The sequence below is a fragment of the Polyodon spathula genome, chromosome 15 (genome assembly GCF_017654505.1).
Source record: "Polyodon spathula isolate WHYD16114869_AA chromosome 15, ASM1765450v1, whole genome shotgun sequence".
Lineage (NCBI taxonomy): Eukaryota > Metazoa > Chordata > Actinopteri > Acipenseriformes > Polyodontidae > Polyodon > Polyodon spathula.
Window position 1 is genome coordinate 26,241,504 of NC_054548.1, and position 18,774 is coordinate 26,260,277.

General features: G+C 38.8%; 1 protein-coding gene across 3 annotated transcripts in view; it reads left to right on the forward strand.

Moving 5' to 3' along the window:
- Nucleotides 1-18,774, forward strand: part of LOC121327552 (ATP-binding cassette sub-family C member 4-like) — a 97,498-nt gene that overhangs the window by 33,096 nt on the left and 45,628 nt on the right. For all 3 annotated transcript variants that reach the window (XR_005951577.1, XM_041271635.1, XM_041271636.1), the window contains 11 exons: nucleotides 424-531; nucleotides 4,116-4,205; nucleotides 4,656-4,847; nucleotides 5,081-5,175; nucleotides 5,949-6,035; nucleotides 6,303-6,399; nucleotides 7,023-7,247; nucleotides 12,104-12,244; nucleotides 12,757-12,794; nucleotides 13,330-13,427; nucleotides 14,005-14,151. Coding sequence is in view for 2 of the 3 variants with exons in the window: in XM_041271635.1 (XP_041127569.1) it covers nucleotides 424-531; nucleotides 4,116-4,205; nucleotides 4,656-4,847; nucleotides 5,081-5,175; nucleotides 5,949-6,035; nucleotides 6,303-6,399; nucleotides 7,023-7,247; nucleotides 12,104-12,244; nucleotides 12,757-12,794; nucleotides 13,330-13,427; nucleotides 14,005-14,151 (1,318 nt within the window). In the remaining variant the exon portion in view is untranslated. The remainder of the gene's footprint in view (nucleotides 1-423; nucleotides 532-4,115; nucleotides 4,206-4,655; nucleotides 4,848-5,080; nucleotides 5,176-5,948; nucleotides 6,036-6,302; nucleotides 6,400-7,022; nucleotides 7,248-12,103; nucleotides 12,245-12,756; nucleotides 12,795-13,329; nucleotides 13,428-14,004; nucleotides 14,152-18,774) is intronic.

Below are 18,774 nucleotides of genomic sequence, written 5' to 3' on the forward strand. Positions count from 1 at the left end.
ATTATACTGTACACACACAGATACTTGTGTCTTCAAACCCACATTGTAATCTGCTTATGACAGCACTGCTAGAAACCATTACACCTGGGAGCTCAGACGCTGATTGTGTAATCTAGGTAAATCCCAGCACTCTCCTAGTTGTAAAGTAGGACACTTGAAAAAAGAGATGTTGCATCAGTTTCACAATTCTGGGGAAATAAATATGATTTAGTTAAACATGATTTTGACAATGATGTCCCACACTTCTCTTTGATTTACCATGCTTGTCCGTGCTCGGTCTTGCTTTGACTATGCTTTACCAGATTTTGCAGTGCTGTTATTGCAGTATACTGCACTTACCTTTTAAGGAAAATAAGTAATTTTTAACCTTACAACTGTGCATATTATTTATTTATTTATTTATTTATTTATTTATTTTTTTAGAAGTTTTTAATGCTGGATGAGATTGCTAAACCCAGTGTGGAGTTACAAAAAGAAGAGAAAAAGGATGCACTTATTCATATGAAGGATGTGATTTGTTACTGGGACAAGGTAAAGCTGTTCTTTCTACTTTATAGTAACATGAATGTGTGACAACAATAACTTTACAACGTACCATTGTATATTGTTACTTCTCTAAGTACAAGGTGAGATGATTACAGGAAAAAAAAAGCAATATTTAACTATGGTCACTCTCAGCAGGTCATAAACCCACAGAAGTACACCCATAATGTATCTGTGGAAAACAACAAGCTGTATAATTGGCAGCCATGCTCTGTTTCACTTATCCTGAGAATGACTATGCACAAATACTGTACATGGTAATGCATTTCAGGTTCTACAGTGCATTTTCATAGTTTTGCCCAGTGTTAAAGAACTCACAATTTGCTGTTAATGTTATGTGTATGCTAAAACAAGAAAGCAGATCATTAACCCCTTCTACAATGCATCTTTTCATTACGGTTATTATACTCACTTTTTCATTAAAAAACATTGAATATATTGCTAAAGTCCCTTGTACTGGGTGTAAATTAGGGGTGGGAAAAATATTTTTTACATGTATTTCAAACACGGAAATAAAATATTTGTATTCGTCAAAAATGCGTGTTGTGTGTCTTTTTAATTATTGTTTTTTTGCAAAGTAAAAAGTACATAATATATAGCGTATGTACATAATGCATTGTTTATTTTAGTAAAATGCTACTGTAATAAAATGTTAGTGTCTGCTGCGAGAAATTACATTGTTGAAAACAGCCGGAAATTAGCATCATGCGTGTTTGCTCTTACACTTCATTCAGACGTTGAAATATGTTTTACTTGTTATAACAAACTTGGTTGACAAAATTAAACCAGAAGGGAGTGGTTCACCTGCTGTTAGACAGAACTGACCTGGAGAATCGTTTCCTTAACAATATCAATCCAACCTCTGTGCAAGTGCTAACAGTCACTCTTAATCCCCCATTTAAAATGCTTACGTTTCTTTCTGATGTCCCAAAAAAAAAAAAAATAAAACCCAAAAGAGAAACTGAATCCAGATTACTCAACCCAGAGCTGGCAAATACTGCTCTACCTGGGGTTTCAGGTGCTGTTTTGGATTTGGGAAGCAAGACCTCATCGGCATTGGTTTCTGTCAGCAACACTGATGCAATTACCACAGAAAATACCCGCCGTGACCAATAGAAAGCACTACACGACTACAGGAGTTTATTTGGAGACATAGATGAGGAGGTCAAGGAAGGACTAGGTCTGAAAAACTACTTGGACTCAAGAATGTTTGTTTTTTCTTATTATTTATATAGTTATCCCCCCCCCCCCATCATTTTTAAATGCAAATTAATTTTATTCTGTTCTGTCATAGGTCTTCACATGTACCCTCCTGAATAACAATATGTAAAATAATAGAACAGCACTTTCAAATTCTTTATAGTTTTTTTTTTTTTTTTTTTTTTTAAACCATTTAACATGTTTATATTGTTAAAGTTCAGATCACTACATTTAAAACAAATCAAAAAAACATTATAATAACCCAAACCTAAAAAGATTCTGCATGGCACTACTGCCCTCTGTTGGCAGTAAAGTGTAACTATTTCAGATCTCCATATCAGTGGGATTTTGTTAAAGTATGTATCAGTTGCTCTTTATAGTGTGTTTGGATTCATGTTTTTAGTTTAATTATGTGAGTGCATATTGGGGCCGATGTAAGGATACGCGCAAAGTGATTTGTGCCTGCAAAACACCTATATTGCTGCCAAAAACCGTGTTTAGCTGGAGTAAAGTGGGACTTTAGCGTTCACTAAAACTGGAGTTTTGCATGCGCTATCAAATTAGCACTTCCATCATTAATCCATTAAAATGATATTGAAATGTATTCAAATGAAGAAAAGAGCATGGAATCGGCAGGATCTGGAAAACTAAGCAGGCGCAAACATTATAATGAGATGTAAAGACTTTGCCTTACACTTGGGCAACTGCAGACCCTCTGATGAAGTGCAAACCATTGTAAAAGCGAGTAAGAGCTGTATAAAACCACACACCTTCAGAGACCTGTCATTGGCCAGAGTTGTGCTGTGGTACTTCATGATGCGGCGAAGGTTGGCTCGAAACTCGTGGTTCGGCGCCACCTTTTCATCACTTGGTAACACCGACAACATTGACTTTCTCAACTATAGAGGACCATATGGCCTCTTTGTTAGCATAACTGGTGTGGCTGAGCCTTTTCCAAATAACTCAATGTCATGTTGAGTGACCTCAGCTGTAAGGACTCTCAGCTCCTACTTTTTTAAATTTTATTTTCAGTGTGCCAAGAGGACTTTGTTGCCCTTGGTTTGATTTTCATGCTCCACACATCTCATACAGCGCCTACTGTCTTTGTACTAACTCACCTCATTATCATGATTGCTGCTCATTATTTGTGTGTGTTGAGTAATTTGCATGGTACTTAAGCTTACTTAGGCTGCAATGCAAAATAATTGCCTGGCCACTAGGCACTTTGGATTTTGTAGCTGCAATGGTTTGCACTACACTTATCCTTCCATCAGCCCAGACAGTCTACAAATGGAGAAAGTTCAAGAACACAGTCACTCTACCCAGGAGTTGTCGTCCTACAAAGATCTCTCCAAGAACAAACCGGAAAATCATCAAGGAAGTCACAAAGAACCCCAGAGTAACATCCAAGGATCTGCAGGCCACTCTCGACTTGGCTAATGTGCATGTTCATGACTCAACTTTCAGAATGGTGTTCATGGAAGGATAGTGAGGAGGAAAACACTGCCCTCTAAAAAGAACATTGCTGCCCGTCTGAAGTTCGCCAAAGAGCACATAGATGCATGTGTGGCGAAAACCAAACGCTGCGTTCGAACAGAAGAACCTCATCCCAACCGTCAAGCATGGTGGTGGGAGTGTGATGCTTTGGGGCTGCTTTGGTGAATCAGGACCCGGATGGCTTGCCATCATTGACACAACCATGAATTCTGCATTGTATCAGAAGATTCTACAGGAGAATGTCAGGCCATCCGTCCGTGAGCTGAAGCTGAACTGAAAGTGGGTTATGCAGCAAGACAATGATCCTACACATCCAAGCAGATCTACAAAAGAATGGCTGCAGAAATTCCGAGTTTTAGAATGGCCTAGTCAAAGTCTGGACCTAAGCCCCATCGAATTGTTGTGGCAGGAAACCTGAAGCTAGCTGTCCATGCAAGGAAGCCCTCAAATGTCACCGAGTTGAAGCAGTTCTGTAAGGAGGAATGGGCCAAAATTCCTCAAAACTGATGTGAGAAACTGACCAACAGTTACAGGAAACGCTTAGTTGAAGTCATTGCTGCTCAAGGGGGTGCCACCAATTACTGAATCTAAAGGTTCACATACTTTTTCACACATGAATATTGAATGTTGAATCATTTGTGGATAAATAAATGTTGAAAAAGTATCATGTTTTTGTGTTGTTTGTTTAATCATGTTATCTTTATCTATTATTAGGACTTAGATTAAGATCTATTAACATTTTAGGGTTGAAATATGTAAAATATGTGAAAATCCTAAGGGGTTCACAAACTTTTTCTTGGCACTGTATATCTATCAACATTTGAATGCACTTCTGTTTTTTTTATAGTTTTTACCCCCCTTTTGCTACTTTACAGAACCTGGATGCACCGACATTGCAGAATGTTTCCTTCACTGTCCATCCGGGCCAGTTGCTTGCTGTGATAGGACCAGTGGGAGCAGGAAAAGTTAGTCTTTTTTTCACTTTATTTAGAGTGTTCAGTTGTTGACTGTTTAGTCATTTTAGCAAGATAGCAAATAGCACTAAATAATTTAGGGGTTCAGGAACCTTAAAATAATGTGTAATTATTAAATACTCATTGGTCCTAAATTTAGAAATACTAAAAGGAACCTAATAAAATGTAATGACAAAAACCTTTTCTGATTAAATGGTTGTCATTGAATTTCATTAAGTTTCTTTTAGAATTTTGTAAAACTAGCTGTGGAAAATGAAAAAAAAAAAAAAATTATACATTTGATAAATATTGGACAAATGTAAATGATTGTAGATTTTTCTTTAATTATCTCAACAAATTTGAGTGTGGATTTCCTAAATGTACTTGTTTCATGGCACAATATTTCTAGAAATATAACAGGGCGTCAATGTTTAAGAATTAACTTTTGAATTGTATTTTCAGTCCTCTCTCCTCAGTGCTATTCTGGGAGAGCTGCCTCAGGACCAGGGAGACATTAAGGTGAAAGGGAAGCTAGCCTTTGCAGCACAGCTGCCCTGGGTGTTCTCGGGAACTCTGCGGAGCAACATTCTGTTTGGGATGGAGTATGACCCGCAGAAGTATGAGCAAGTCATCAGAGCTTGTGCGCTCAAGAAAGTACGTTTCATTTTTGTTTTTGGTGATGGGCAGGGTCACTTTCATTTGAGCCCTAGCCTCAGCTTTACAGTTTAAATCATGCTAGAGACCCCCTCGTGATGCGTGCTATCTATGTATGCCCAGTCAGACATTTTCTTTCTTTGTTTAAAACTATAAATCATGAAAGCTGAAATTCACACGGTATGTGTGAGACACAGTAGCTTTTTAAGGTCTGCTTTTTTTTTTTCTTGCAGGATATAGATATTTTACCAGACGGCGATATGACTGTTATTGGGGATCGAGGTGCTACTCTTAGTGGTGGCCAGAAGGCCCGAGTAAACCTTGCTAGGTATTTGATGAACTTAATGATTTATGCCTTGTTTTTGCATGCCTGTAAAAAATTTTAAAAAAGTGTTTGAGTTTCAAAAGATCCAGCACCAAATAATACAAGACTAAATAGTGCAGTCTCTTTTTGAGGTCACATTTACATTAGGTTGCGCCTATTGTATTGTGTCTGAAAACCTGTTACAGAAAAAATGTTTTTCGAAATAAGTTCTTGATGTATCAAGATGCATTTTTTCTCTCCATTTGAGACTTGCATGAAACGGGGTTCATTCAATGAGTAAATAGAACACAGCCCAGCGCATTACAGATCTCTATAACACCCTTCGTTTCCAAGATACTAAGAGTTTTCATAAAGGTTTTAATTGAGCAGCATAGGTCATTCTGGGGTTCTTATACTCTTTCTAAATATTTGGAACAAGACTTAATATGAGGCCAGGCTTATGCAGTACAATTATAACAAATGTTTATTTGTGCATCTGTAATAATTGTTCAAGGTAACATTTTGATCAAAGTCATGTGACCTTATAGATCACAGGGGCAAAAACAAATGGAATGGGTGGTTTCTGAACCCTATTAACATTTACACCATGTAATTCTTTACTATGTTTGCCATCTCTGGCTATAAGAAATTGTAGTCCAAGACATTATGAAATATTACCCAGGATATTGGGGGCTAACTGTTGAACAATTAAGAGTAATGCTGATATGAAAAGAGCAACGGATGTTGTTTAAATGTTGAAAATGCTGCAGTTTGTTGTGGTTCTGTTTATTTTGAAGAGCTGTCTATCAGGATACTCACATATATTTGCTGGATGACCCTCTCAGTGCTGTGGATGCTGAAGTAGGAAGGCACTTGTTTGAAAAGTAAGTCAAGCAGTTTTGCTAAGTATTAAAGTGAAACGTGAACTGGAAATAATAATATATTGCCCATTGACATATATTTATGCTAAGAATGCTTTTAAGATGACAAGTGATAATTGATTAATGAGTACTCACTGCAGTGCTATGCAGTTATTAACACTTTAAAACTCCACCCTTTCTAAACATCTTTTTTTTTTTTTTTTTTTTTTATCAATATTGCTTCTCTGTATGAGATTTTCTATATGGATCTTTTGTTCTCTTCCTATCCAGGTGTATATGTGGTGTCCTGCGTAACAAGCCTCGTATTCTTGTCACACATCAGCTGCAGTACTTGCAAGCTGCAGACCAGATTCTGGTACTAAAAGAGGTACACTTACAGGTTACAGGTAACCTTTTGTTGGTCTTACGTTGCACCTGTATATAAACAAATAGAAAAGGTATAAAAAATATGTTGCTTGTATTTCAAAGCATCAAATACTATACCCTTGGTGATTCCCAGCATCGGGGTGGGGTCCCGGCAGAATTTTTATTAGTAGGCCTAGCAGAAAAACACCACCCCTCTTTATTTGATAAAAAAACAAAACAACAAAAAAAAAGCATTTGAGAAATATGTTGAATTTGGTGGTACCTATCGCTAAGTCCTTTTTGTTCACAGAACGGTTACAGACAGCAAGGCCAGATGCTGCATGTCCTGTTTTCAAAATTGTCAATCCTTTTTTTTTTTTATTATTAAAACGCTTTTTTAGAGGCTGCTCATTGGAGACCTGTATTCAGAGTTTCCAGAGCTGCAGTAGTGGTTTTATCTATACCTATAAATTACTCACCTGTAGACATGTGCAATACTAAATAAACTAGCATCTTTGATGAGAAGACGTTTTGACTAGAAGCCTTTTTGACATCAAGAAGATATGAATGAGTTTGCATCCCGTTGCATACAGTATGATCTACTTAGCCTCTTTGTCATTCCCATTTATTTTGTTTTGCTTTTAGGGTCATATGGTGGCCAAAGGGACCTATGGAGAGCTGCAGCAGTCTGGAGTGGATTTTACTTCCCTGTTAAAGAAAGATGAAGATGAAGATGAAGAGGATGAGCAGGCTCCTACATGGCAGAACAGCAGCAGATCAGCACGCTGTCGCACCATCTCCCAAAACTCTGTCTGGTCACAGACTTCCTCCAGCAAGTCCACCATAGATGGGACTGCAGACCTGCCTCCAGTACGTACACAAAGACTTTTTGTAGAAGTTGGTACTTTGTGAAAGATACAGACATGTTACAACTCAGGCAGCTGAGTTGTAAAAAAATAAGAGAAAAACAAAAACAAAAACGGCAACAAATAAATGGTCAAAAGAGTACTTCCTAAAATGTTAACATACTGATTTGTACTGTATGTAGCAGCAACACATTAGAAAGCTTTGCCGGTGGTTCCCAAACTAGGGACTACTTCAGAGGTGCCCCAACATAGCCCCCATATAACCAGACTCCTGACAAAGCAATGACGCCCAGACCGGGGAGTTAATTTATTTGATTCCATGCTGCTGTTAGCTGCGTATCATTACGGGACTTCTTATGTTTCAGTTACTACTTTTACATTGTACATTTTTAATCTTCAGTGCCCACACTATCATTATGTACCATTGTACAACAAAATGGTGTGCTTAAGGGGAACTACTATCTAATCTGTTTATGAATGTATTGGATTTGAGTCCTCAGTGCTGATTAACATCAAAGAGTGGTGTCTGATTACTAGAATGCAGGGCTACAAAGTGTGACATACGTAGGGCTTGGAGTTTTCAGGTTTTATTTTTTTATCACATGACGTCCCTTTAAACTTATTTTGAGCCGATTCTAATTAAACTTAGAAAAGGCTGTTAATTGCAAAACAATGTCGCTTGTTTGATTTGTAACAAAGACAAAATAATTTAAAACCCAGTCTTTAATTAGTAATTAGACAGCTTACTGATTACTAATTCACATTTTAAAGGGAGGTAGAAATTTGAAAAATAAAACCGAAAAAGCCCAAGCCCTAACCATACAGTACACCTTGTTCTTCAGACCTTTGCTTCTGTCTTCAGCCATAAGATGGCAGAATTACATTGTTGGTGCATTACACTGTGTTTGCATTCTGTACAGATCAATGAAGGATAACATTATACACTTCAATCTGTGTTCTGATATTTAAATAAACCTTAAACAAAAGCTCTATGTACTGTCGAAGTATGCACACTTTTTGTATTTTACATTATACTGTTTAAAATTAAACACAAATTTGCATCATGGTATATATGTTTGTTTTAGAAGATGGAACTTTTTAAAGCCACGTTTTTTTGTTTTTATTCCTGAGGAATATAGTGGAGGAGTACTGAAGTAAAATATTGGTATTTTATTTCTCACTGAGAGTGTCAAAATCATTAATAATGGCTGAAACTTTTAAATGTCAGCCTTAAGGCAAAAATTCAGGGGGTGTTGGAGAGGGCCTCTCTCTCACTACGATTTCCATTTTCTGCCTCAATCCTGTCTCAATCCAGTCCTCCCTTTAGTCCAGACGAAAGGGGCCGCTCTGCCTCTGCTCCCAAGCTCCGTCTTAAAGCCTGGTTCCAGAGCTACGCCCTGTCGATTCGTCAGTCCCGGGTGGGCAGAGCGGGAGCTTCTCTTTGGCTATCTTATCTGTCAATCTATATTCACCTATATAAGCATGATTCCAATTCCGCTCTATGTCTTGCGTTTGTTTTTGTTGGTCGCATTTTTTTGTTTCATGTATCACTACAGACCCACATCTAAATTGTTTATTTTGAATACAGAAGAAAACTCACCCGCAGCAATTTTCATTCTAGAATCAGCAAATCTTTGTTGATGGCATCCCCTTTATCCAAATCCAGCAGATAAAATGGCTAAAGAAATCCGCCCGGTATCCTGTTTTATCCTACCAACACAGCGCGACACTTCGACTCTGCACAACGCCGACGTTCCATATCAGCTGCAGCGGTACAGTACTCGATCATGCAGCAACTGTATCTAGTATTCTGACCGTTAGTGAAATCTTCCTTGGCATGCATTTCCAGAGCATCTTTGTAAAGATTGGCACGTTCACAGCAGTGGATTTAGCATCATCAGCACTTTCCAGCAGAGCGTCACATAGCAGGATTTCAAGGTATCAACAGAGCAACGCATCCGACTCTGATTTCAACCTGCAAACTGAGACGCCAACTCCAGTCAGTGCTGCTGTCCCTTCCATCACTCATCAAGAGATATTTAAAGGAATTAAAGAATTTATGCAGCCATTTGCAGACAGCATTGAAGCAATCAACACTCGTTTGGACAGCATGGAAGCCTGGTTAAACTCTCTCCTACCCTCAACAAGAACTCCTGCCTCATCTACCCTCAGCAGAATCAGAACCAGCTTTCAACCTGACTTCAGCTACAGATCCGCAAGTTTCACAACCTGGTCCTAGCAGCAGACCCTATATCTCTGCAAGTCCCCAACTTAAGCCATCTGACGTTGTGAGCAACTCAATATTATTCAACATGCTCCAGTCAGCTTACCAATACATGGCTGCAGCGCTGGCTCCATCCACCAGAGCTACCTACGCCTCTGCATGGACTGCCTTCTCCATCTTCTGTGCCCAGAGTCAGATTGCACCATATACATTCAGTCAAGTTTTCTTGCTGGCATTTATTGTTTATCTTCAAGACATTCTCAAAATGACATCATCATCTATCCGGTCTTATATCTCCGACATTCAGTGCGAATACCGCCTCAGGTCTCTGCCATCCCCTCCTCTGCTATCAAATCCAGCTGTCTGACTAACTCTTCAAGGGATCGGAAAAAACTCGCCTTCAGCCTCCTCAACCAGACACCAGACAGCCGATAACCCAAGACATTCTTTTTTTTTTTTTGAACAAATGTTTGTTATTTGTTTTCCAGAAAATATAGCAACATGTGAACATGAACAAATGAATATAAACGAACAGAGGGAGTTCTAAAACACACAAGGCAATGCAGTGACAGGAATACAAAACTAACTAGCAATCCAAAATAACAATAATCACACATTGTATGTATGCATACACAAAAAAAGGAAAGATGAGGGCTTAATTAAGCAAATTTCTGAGATAAGAAAAAGCATCTGACCATGCTGTTACAGTTTTTGCACTGTCATGGTGTAATCTAGCAGTACTTCTCTCCACAAGCACAATATCTGTAAATGAAAACAACCACGTGTGATTTAAGGGTATCTCAGTCTCCATCCAACCTCGTATCCCAAGACATTCTTTTTAAACTCATCAATACATTGTGAAATAGCTGCTTCAATCCAGCCGACGACCTCATCATGGAAACCTTATGTCTCATAGCTTTCTTCTTATTCATGAGATGTGCAGAGTTTATAGTACCATCAAAAAAGCTTTCCAACCCTGGGTCTACGCACTCCGACCTTTTTCTGGTTCCTGGCACCCATTTCATCTTGCATCTCAAAGTTTCTAATTGATCAACTGTGGCAAGGGCAGTTCACCTAACTATCAAAAATGGACTCTTTCTTGTGCCCGTTTTCATCCATATTCAAATGCCTCCCCACCAAGAACTATGCTCTTCCAACAGACCCGCTATTCACGGAGATCTCCAGGACAATTACTACAAGACATTGGTTCTCCTCCCATCTATCGGCTCTCACTTCAAGAGCCATCCTGCCGCCTCAGTTCTCTACACCGTACTCCTTCCGGATAGGAGCAGCTACTTCAACAGCAAGCGCAGGACTAAACTAACACCTCATCAACAGCCTGGGGCATTGGTTTTCATCAGCAGTAGAGACTTATATCAGATCATCTCCTTCATACATTGCAACAGCCCAGCTGTCAATTGTCGGAATACCCGGAGTGGGGGTGCCCTCCCTGCCAGGACCACCAGAGGTTTTCCCCCATTAAAAAAATTAAAGAATGTTGTGTTTTTTTCTCTCCACAGCAAAGATGGCCTCCAATTAATAGTCATCCTACTAACACTTTACTTCTTCTTGTCTAAATGTTTCTAGCTTATATTCATGTGTGCAGCAAGCGGTCTTTCTCTTCATGGTGAGGTTTGTGGAGCCAGGGCTCCCTCTGGGGGGCAGTGAGCTCACTCCCCCTGCCTTGGGTTTGGCAGTGCCGCCCATACGCCTACACGACAGAGGTTCTTTCAGGAGCCAGAGGGGACCCTTTGAGGGGTCCAACGTGGTCCTCTGAGTGGTATAGGGACTCTCCATGTGTTATATGTTCTTCAGTTTCAACCATACCGGAACCTCTTGCTCTCATGGGTGTCTTGCTCACAAACTGCTGAGGAAGCCCCTCACGGTTCTTTGAATAGTGAGAGTCATGTCTGTTCTGTCTGTCTACTAATCTTAGCCCTTAAAGATGCCCCATGATTATTTATTCTACAATGCCAGTCATAGTGATCCACTGGTCACGATGCTACTGAATTTATGAGCAATTTCTGCATGAGTGGTCATGTAAAACTGGTGATTTTCTATTAGTACTACAGTATTTTTGACAAACAGCTGTGTATTGCACTAAACCAATTGTTAACATAAGTGTATCTACTGAATGTAGTGTCATGTTTTTCTAGTATTTTTTCTTCAAATATTGTGAACTTCAGTTAAAAAAAAAAAAAAGCCCACAGAAATAATAGGTCCTCAAATATGAGATGCTACTGTCATTTTTTTGCAGTCTTTATTGTGTTTTGAGCTTGTTAAAGTTTACTGAGGTCCCTGGTGTTGGTATAATAGAAGCATGGTAAATGGTAGAATATGAAAGTGGTCAAGTAAAAGGTGTCAGTTTACAGTAAACTTTAAAATGAACTGTAACTCCTGTTGTTCGTAACGTTGTTACAGTGTCCCTTTTTTTCATACTACCATATTACTGCACTGTTGTCTGTAAATCAATGCTGTTGTTCCAGCAGTAATGGTTATAGTAAATCAGCACACTGCATATCCATTACAAATCGCCAACTGTGTGTGACAACGGACACCTTCTTTCTTCAGCGTAGCTTGCATTAAAATGGAAATGCTGCCTAAATTAACTGTGTGTTGCTGTATGTCGTTTCCAGGCAGAGGCAGTGACAACAGTGCTGTCAGAGGAGAGTCGTTCAGAGGGGTCCATTGGTGTTCGACTTTACTGGAAGTATTTCATTGCTGGAGCCAATTGTGCTGTCCTTCTGCTCCTGTTGCTGCTCAACCTTTTAGCACAGGTATGTGATGGCTTCTGTGAGAGCAACTCAAGAATGTGACACACATCTCTAACCAGCCTCATCTGGCTTATGAACAGTAACCAAACTAAAAAGTAAATCAAGGGATTACAGGCCATTTACGAATGGTATCCTTGGCTCACAGCTTTATCATTTTGGGCATTAAAAAGGTTTCTCAAAACAATACATTTATTGTGTCATGTATTAAATCTAAATAGATACATATAGCTGAGATAAATACGCATACTGACAAGTTTCAAAGCACTGCCAGCAACCAGAAAAGGCTAATTTGCTGGTTGCAGCAAGACCATTTTGCTGTTCGAGGAGTGTTGGTTTTGGATTTCATGAACTGTGGTGATGCTAGAGAGGTGGTGGACTTGTACTAGGTGGAATGTGGTCACTTAACTGGTTTAAGTTGAACACCATGAATTGTGTTTCAAATATAACAACAGCCATATTGTTTGTGCTACACTGCTGTGTCAGTTTAACTTTTTTTTCTGTGTTCTTATTTCTAGACCGCTTATGTCCTGCAGGACTGGTGGTTGTCCTATTGGTAAGAAATACTAACTGGTGCTGTTTTATTCAGTATTGGTAATTTTTACCACTTCAAATTCTATTTTATATTAAATTTATTTTATGTAACCTTTTGTATTTCAAGCATCAGTATTCTTTGCACATTTTAATTAAAGAGTAATAACTCCAGTTGCCTGCATTCCCTCTAACTCTACCTTTCCACCCATAGTGCAGTGTGGTTTTGCACATCCCTATATTTTTTCAAACTATGGGCACCATTTTCCTGTTAATTTCCAAACTGCATGCTCACATTCTCATTGTTCAAAAAGGACTCTGTCTACTCAAAAAAAATCATAAAAAGTATTTCTCAAGGGCATAGTTTTGCTTTAACCAGCAGGTTAACTTCTATCCTCCACCCTTTTTTTCTTCTATTTTAGAGTGGGCACCTAGCCCTGCTTCATGCTGTGCCTTTGCTACTTTTTTTTTTTTTTTAATCATACAGCTAGTGGCTGGGATTTCATCGACCTGTATTTGACCTTCCAGATTGTGATTTCTTTTTTTTGTGTTTGCTGAAGGGCATCTAAACAGGAGAAGTTAAACGTTACTCAGGATGCTCACAATCATAATGGAACTCAACAGTTGGACCTTGGCTTTTATTTAGGAGTGTATGCAGGTGAATAAAGTGACAGACTTTTTTTTTTTTTTTTTTTACAACTTTGCAAAACTATTTTAAAAGAAAATTAATTGGTCCTTGATGCAGACAGACATTGTGGGATTGAAAAGTGCAGTGCTATGGAGTGAAAGCAAAATATTTAACAAGTTTGTTTGATTACAGTTCAAGCATTCACATAGGTTTTGTGAACAATGCAGTCTTTGCACTGCAATGCCCCACACGCACTCACAGTCACATGCCGGTAACCTGTAGTACAGCAGTTGGAACAGGCAAATAGCTGTAACAAATACAGCCACGCACAGATTTCCGATATTTTGTAACGACTGCAACAAGATATGTTGTACATGTAAACCGCGGTAGGACAGGCACGAACTGGTGAACATACAGCAAGCGAGCATCTCAAACACTATGCAGAAGAGCCAGGCTCATCTGCATTCTTGGTTTTAGAGCTGGTAACCTCATCTTATCTCACTGACGGGACAGAGTCTGTAACGCCAGTGTATCACACAACCCTGCCTGTTCCGTACACCTATAATGAATCTTATGAAAAGTGATCCTTCCACGTTTTGTTTTTTAGGTTTAACAGTGGTAACTGTAATATTTGGATTTATTCGAAGCTTGCTGTTCTTTAAGGTGCTGGTAAACTCAGCACAGACTCTGCACAACCAAATGTTTCAATCCATACTGAGAACTCCAGTTCGGTTCTTCGATATAAATCCTGTTGGTAAGTAATTTTTTTAGTTCTCTTCTACAGTATGTATAATAAGTAGGAACTGCTGGCTATGTAGTGTGGCTCTCTTAGCTAGAGCCATGCAGTGAGAAAAGCGCATGTTTGCTTCGTGGCTGTGCCAAGTTCTCCTTTTTGACTGGGCACGCCGCAGGAAGCAGGGGACACTTGGTTGTGTAATGAAATGGAACATAATTGGATGTTCTAAATGTGGGGTAAAATAATTGGACTTAAAAATAATGTTTCCTTGCGAGCGTGTAGTGGCAAGGCATGTATACAGGTGAAGAAATACACTCTTTAAATTAATATTTCAACTGTTCTTATGTAAATGTATGTGGGGTAGTATAATAATATTTGCTCCTTTTTCCCCTTTTAAATGATTTGCTTTATTTCACCACTAGAGTGCAGCCTTTTACTGCTGTACATGGTTTCAGTAGGAAAAGTTGTGAAATCAAATCAGGTTCCATATTTTGAAGACACCAAAAATATGCCAGGCAAAAATCCCGAGGACAATTTAAATGTAAATGTTATTCATAGAACTAAATAAGTTTCGTTCAGTTGGCCAGGAACAGCATTTTGTGAACACCTCCAATTTGAATGTATTATTTTAAGTTATAAATATTCTCTCGCTATCAGCTACAGGTTGTAGACAGAAGTATTGGCACTCTATGTTGTACCTTAATTGACAAAAGTCAAAAGTAAAATACACAATTTCTAGAAATGTAACAAATAATCTTTATCATGTGTCCTCCTTTTACTTTTATTCTGATGTTTATGATAATTCCAGTGTGTTACATCTTGTTGGTGAAATCTGGGCCCATTCTTTCGTATATTTCCTTCAGCACAGACAGATTGGGTACACAATGCTTGGCTACAGCTTTTTTCAGATCAGTCCAAAGCATTTCTATTGGATTGAATGCCATTCCAGAACTTTTATCTTTTTGTTTCAAGTATTCTAGAGCTTGGCTGTATGCTTCGTGTCATGATCGAACCACCTCCATGTTTAACTGTAGGTGCAAGGTCTTCTTCGTAAGGCTTTCCCTTTATTTTCTCCAAACATACTGTGGTCCATTTTTGGGGAAAAGTTGTATTTTTGTCTCATAGGACCAGAGAATTTTGTTGAATGCTTCTGTGGCAGGCTGGCGAGTGGATAGAGGCCCAGAGACAGACTGCAGTTCCTAAAAATAACTATTTTATTATAAATAAACACAAAAATGAAAGGGCACAAGGGCCAAAGCAAAGCAATTTAAACACAAAAAGACAAAAAAAAACAAAACTTACAAAAATAACAATTTCCAGGCTGGGCAATGCCTTCACTGGATTCAAACTTTCCAAACAACCAATTAAACCAACTTGCTTCCTCAGCTCCCTTCTCCTAAATGAGAAGCAGAGGCCTCCTTTTATGTCAGGTGGGTGGGTGCTGATTGATCGTTAATTAACCTAATCAACTAATCAACCCCAGCCACCTGACCGTAATAAACCCAGGCAGGTTGGAGAAATTAACCCCATCCCTGCCAATTTAAAAAGGGCAGAGCTTTGCTCTGCCACAGCTTCATATTCCTTTTCATATTTCTTGGATGAATGGTCTTTTAAAAGTGGTTTGCAGCAAGGTCTGCACTGTGTACAGCTCATCTTTGTTCAGGTGCCTTTGTACAGTTCTTTTGTGCACTACTATGCCCGATGCTTCTAAATATTTCTTTAAGTCGGTTACTCGTGGATTTTGTTTTTCGCTGCTTGGACGATATTCCTACCTGCTGAACCCGCAATTCTCTTTGGACATCCACTTCTTTCAAGCATTTCAGTTGAACTTGTTCTGTGGTACTTCTTGATTATTGCTCTGATTGTGGATTTTGATATTCTATATTTCTGATACTGTTCTGTAGCCATTTCCTTTGTTGCAATTTTGCTACCAGAGTTTTTCTCAAATTTGAATCCTTTGTCTTGACTGTCATCTGCTGTATTGCCCAAACGCTCTTCAGCAGACTTGGGAAATAATGAAATAAAGAAATAAAAAAATAAAATAAATAATCTCTTTTTCTGGCCATTGACTTTATAATGCAGCTTGGTTAGCATGTAATGGTTTTCAGTCAGTTAATATAGTAATGTAATTTTATTACATTTACAGACCTTTTAATGTAAAAGTAGCAAATACTTAAAAAAAAAAAATATATATATATATATATATATATATATATATATATATATATATATATATATATATATATATATATTAGTTTTAATAATGATTGTTTTTTAAACCTGCCATACGTTTTGTATTTTGGTTTTTATCATATTAATTAGTGACTAATGTTCACTAAATGATTTATATTTAACGTTTTCTTAAATGACTTGTAGTGTATTTTTACTTTTTAAATGTAAAAACATTAATAAACACTTGTCTTTTCTGTAGGAAATAACCCTCTCAGTCTGAAAGATCTTAGCAGTTCACTTGCGAGAGCAGGCAGGCATGACGTTGATATATTGCAATCAGTGGAAACTCTGATTATAGGATATCTTGAGTACTAGAAGGTATTTGTACAAAAGCGTTGAGCAAATACAGAACAATTTGCCCTGGGAACCTTATCTGACACCTTTTGATTACTGAATTAGCTTAGTAGGCTATAGTTGAAAAAGTTCAGCTGACAGGTGGGCATAATCTTAAAAAAGAAGGAACACTAAAACCAACATCAAATATTACATTCCATTTGCTGTTCTCCCAGTACAAAGCAGAGCTGCACTGAATGAGCTGCTGTACGTGATTTAAACGTGAAGGTGTACATGCTTGATCACAGTAAGGATTTTTCACTGTAGTAAGCATTTGGGTTTCCTCCAACGAACAGCAGTTTGTACAGAGACCTCTCCCAATTATACAAGATAGTGTCAGTAAACAATAAATAGATTTGGGTAGTAATATTATAATCTATTGAAACCAAATGTGCAGATTTATTTAATTATTTATTTTGTGTCCCAAATTAATTGCAAATCAATTTAGAATAAATGAAATCTAAATGTTGCTTCAGTAAAGAGTGCTTGTTTAATGTTATTCCGGTAAAAAAATGATTCTGAATGCCACCTGCTAAGGATGCATACCCCTACTGGGGGTTACAGTGGATTATGTCATACTTCCGAGTCTTGCATCTCGAGAACAGTGTGCATCTCATAGGCTCACAATTTAGCCCAAGGTATGCTATGTATTAGAATGCCAGAGCATGTGTTTGTCTTTCTGTTTGTCATGTTAGAACAGCTTATCCAATTGTCATAAAGCTTGCTAAGGACTTATTTAGCACATATTGTTATAACCTAGTGTAGTCTATATACCTTCAGGGTGTATATCGAGTCTGTCTGTATATCACGCACGCATCTTGAGAACCGCTTCTCAAATTGCAAAAACTGTTAATAACGGTATTCTTTAGCACATGTTATTGACACTATATCATAGTCTTGCTCTGTCTGGAGGTATGTATATCAAACATACATTCATTTACACTGTGGCAGGGGGATGAATGCCACTGATTTGCTTGTTTTATATAGATATATATATATATATATATATATATATATATATATATATATATATATATATATAATATATATCATAGAGCGTTATGTTATATGGGTCGCAACACAATACAATATACATCTGTGATTGTTAATAATCTATACTATTTAGAACCCAAGGCATGACGACATGTAGTATCTGCCATAACTATGATTTGAGGGTGTTCAGATTCTTTGGTTCTGCCAAATATTTTGAGTAGGTGGAGTGATTTTAAGACGTGTTTTAGTTCACAGTGTTTAGAACAAACTTTTTTTTTTTTTTTTTTTTTTTTTTTTTTTTTAATCTCTGTTATACAACAGTGTAGAACTTGGTGTGACTTAGAAATTGGTTTATGGGAGGAGCTATTTTACAGCTCATAATGTGAGAGTTAGTTTTATTTGATTGTAAAACTGCTTTACGTTGCTGTTATCTGATTGCTGTTGTGTTGCTATCAGTTACCATTGTGCAGTGGGGCCAGTCATGAGGAGCTGCCCATGTCAAGTAAATAATGCAGAGGATTAAACTTGGATTTTTCCCCTTTGTAAGCACTTTTAAAATGATGTCTCGACTTCCTTAAAGGATTTGTTTTTGTTTTTTTGCTGAAAAAGTTATTTTAAGATATTTTGAATCCTATTTTTGAATCCACTTAGCAAGTAATTTGAACCAAGGTCCTTGTTTCCCACACTGGGCTTCTCAGTAAACCTCCAGCTCAGAAACTGAGAGGCTTTTCCATCAGGGTCTACTACTTTCCATTAACTGGGTGGGGGGGGGGGGGGGTGGCGGGTGGGGGGGGGGGGGGTGGGGTGGGGGGGGCGGGGGGGGGGGGGGCTGGCGGGGGGGGGGGGGGGGGGGTGGGGGTGGGAGGGGGGGGGGGGGGGGGGGGGGGGGGCGGGGGGGGCGGCGGCCCGGGGGGAGGGGGGGGGGGGGTCGGGGGGGGGGGGGGGGGGGGGGGGGGGGGGGGGTGGTCGGGGGCAAAGTAAATTTGAACCAAGGTCCTGTTTCCACTGGAGCTTCAGTAAAACTGAGGGCTTCATCAGGGGGGGGGGGGGGGGGGGGGGGGGGGGGGGGGGGGGGGGGGGGGG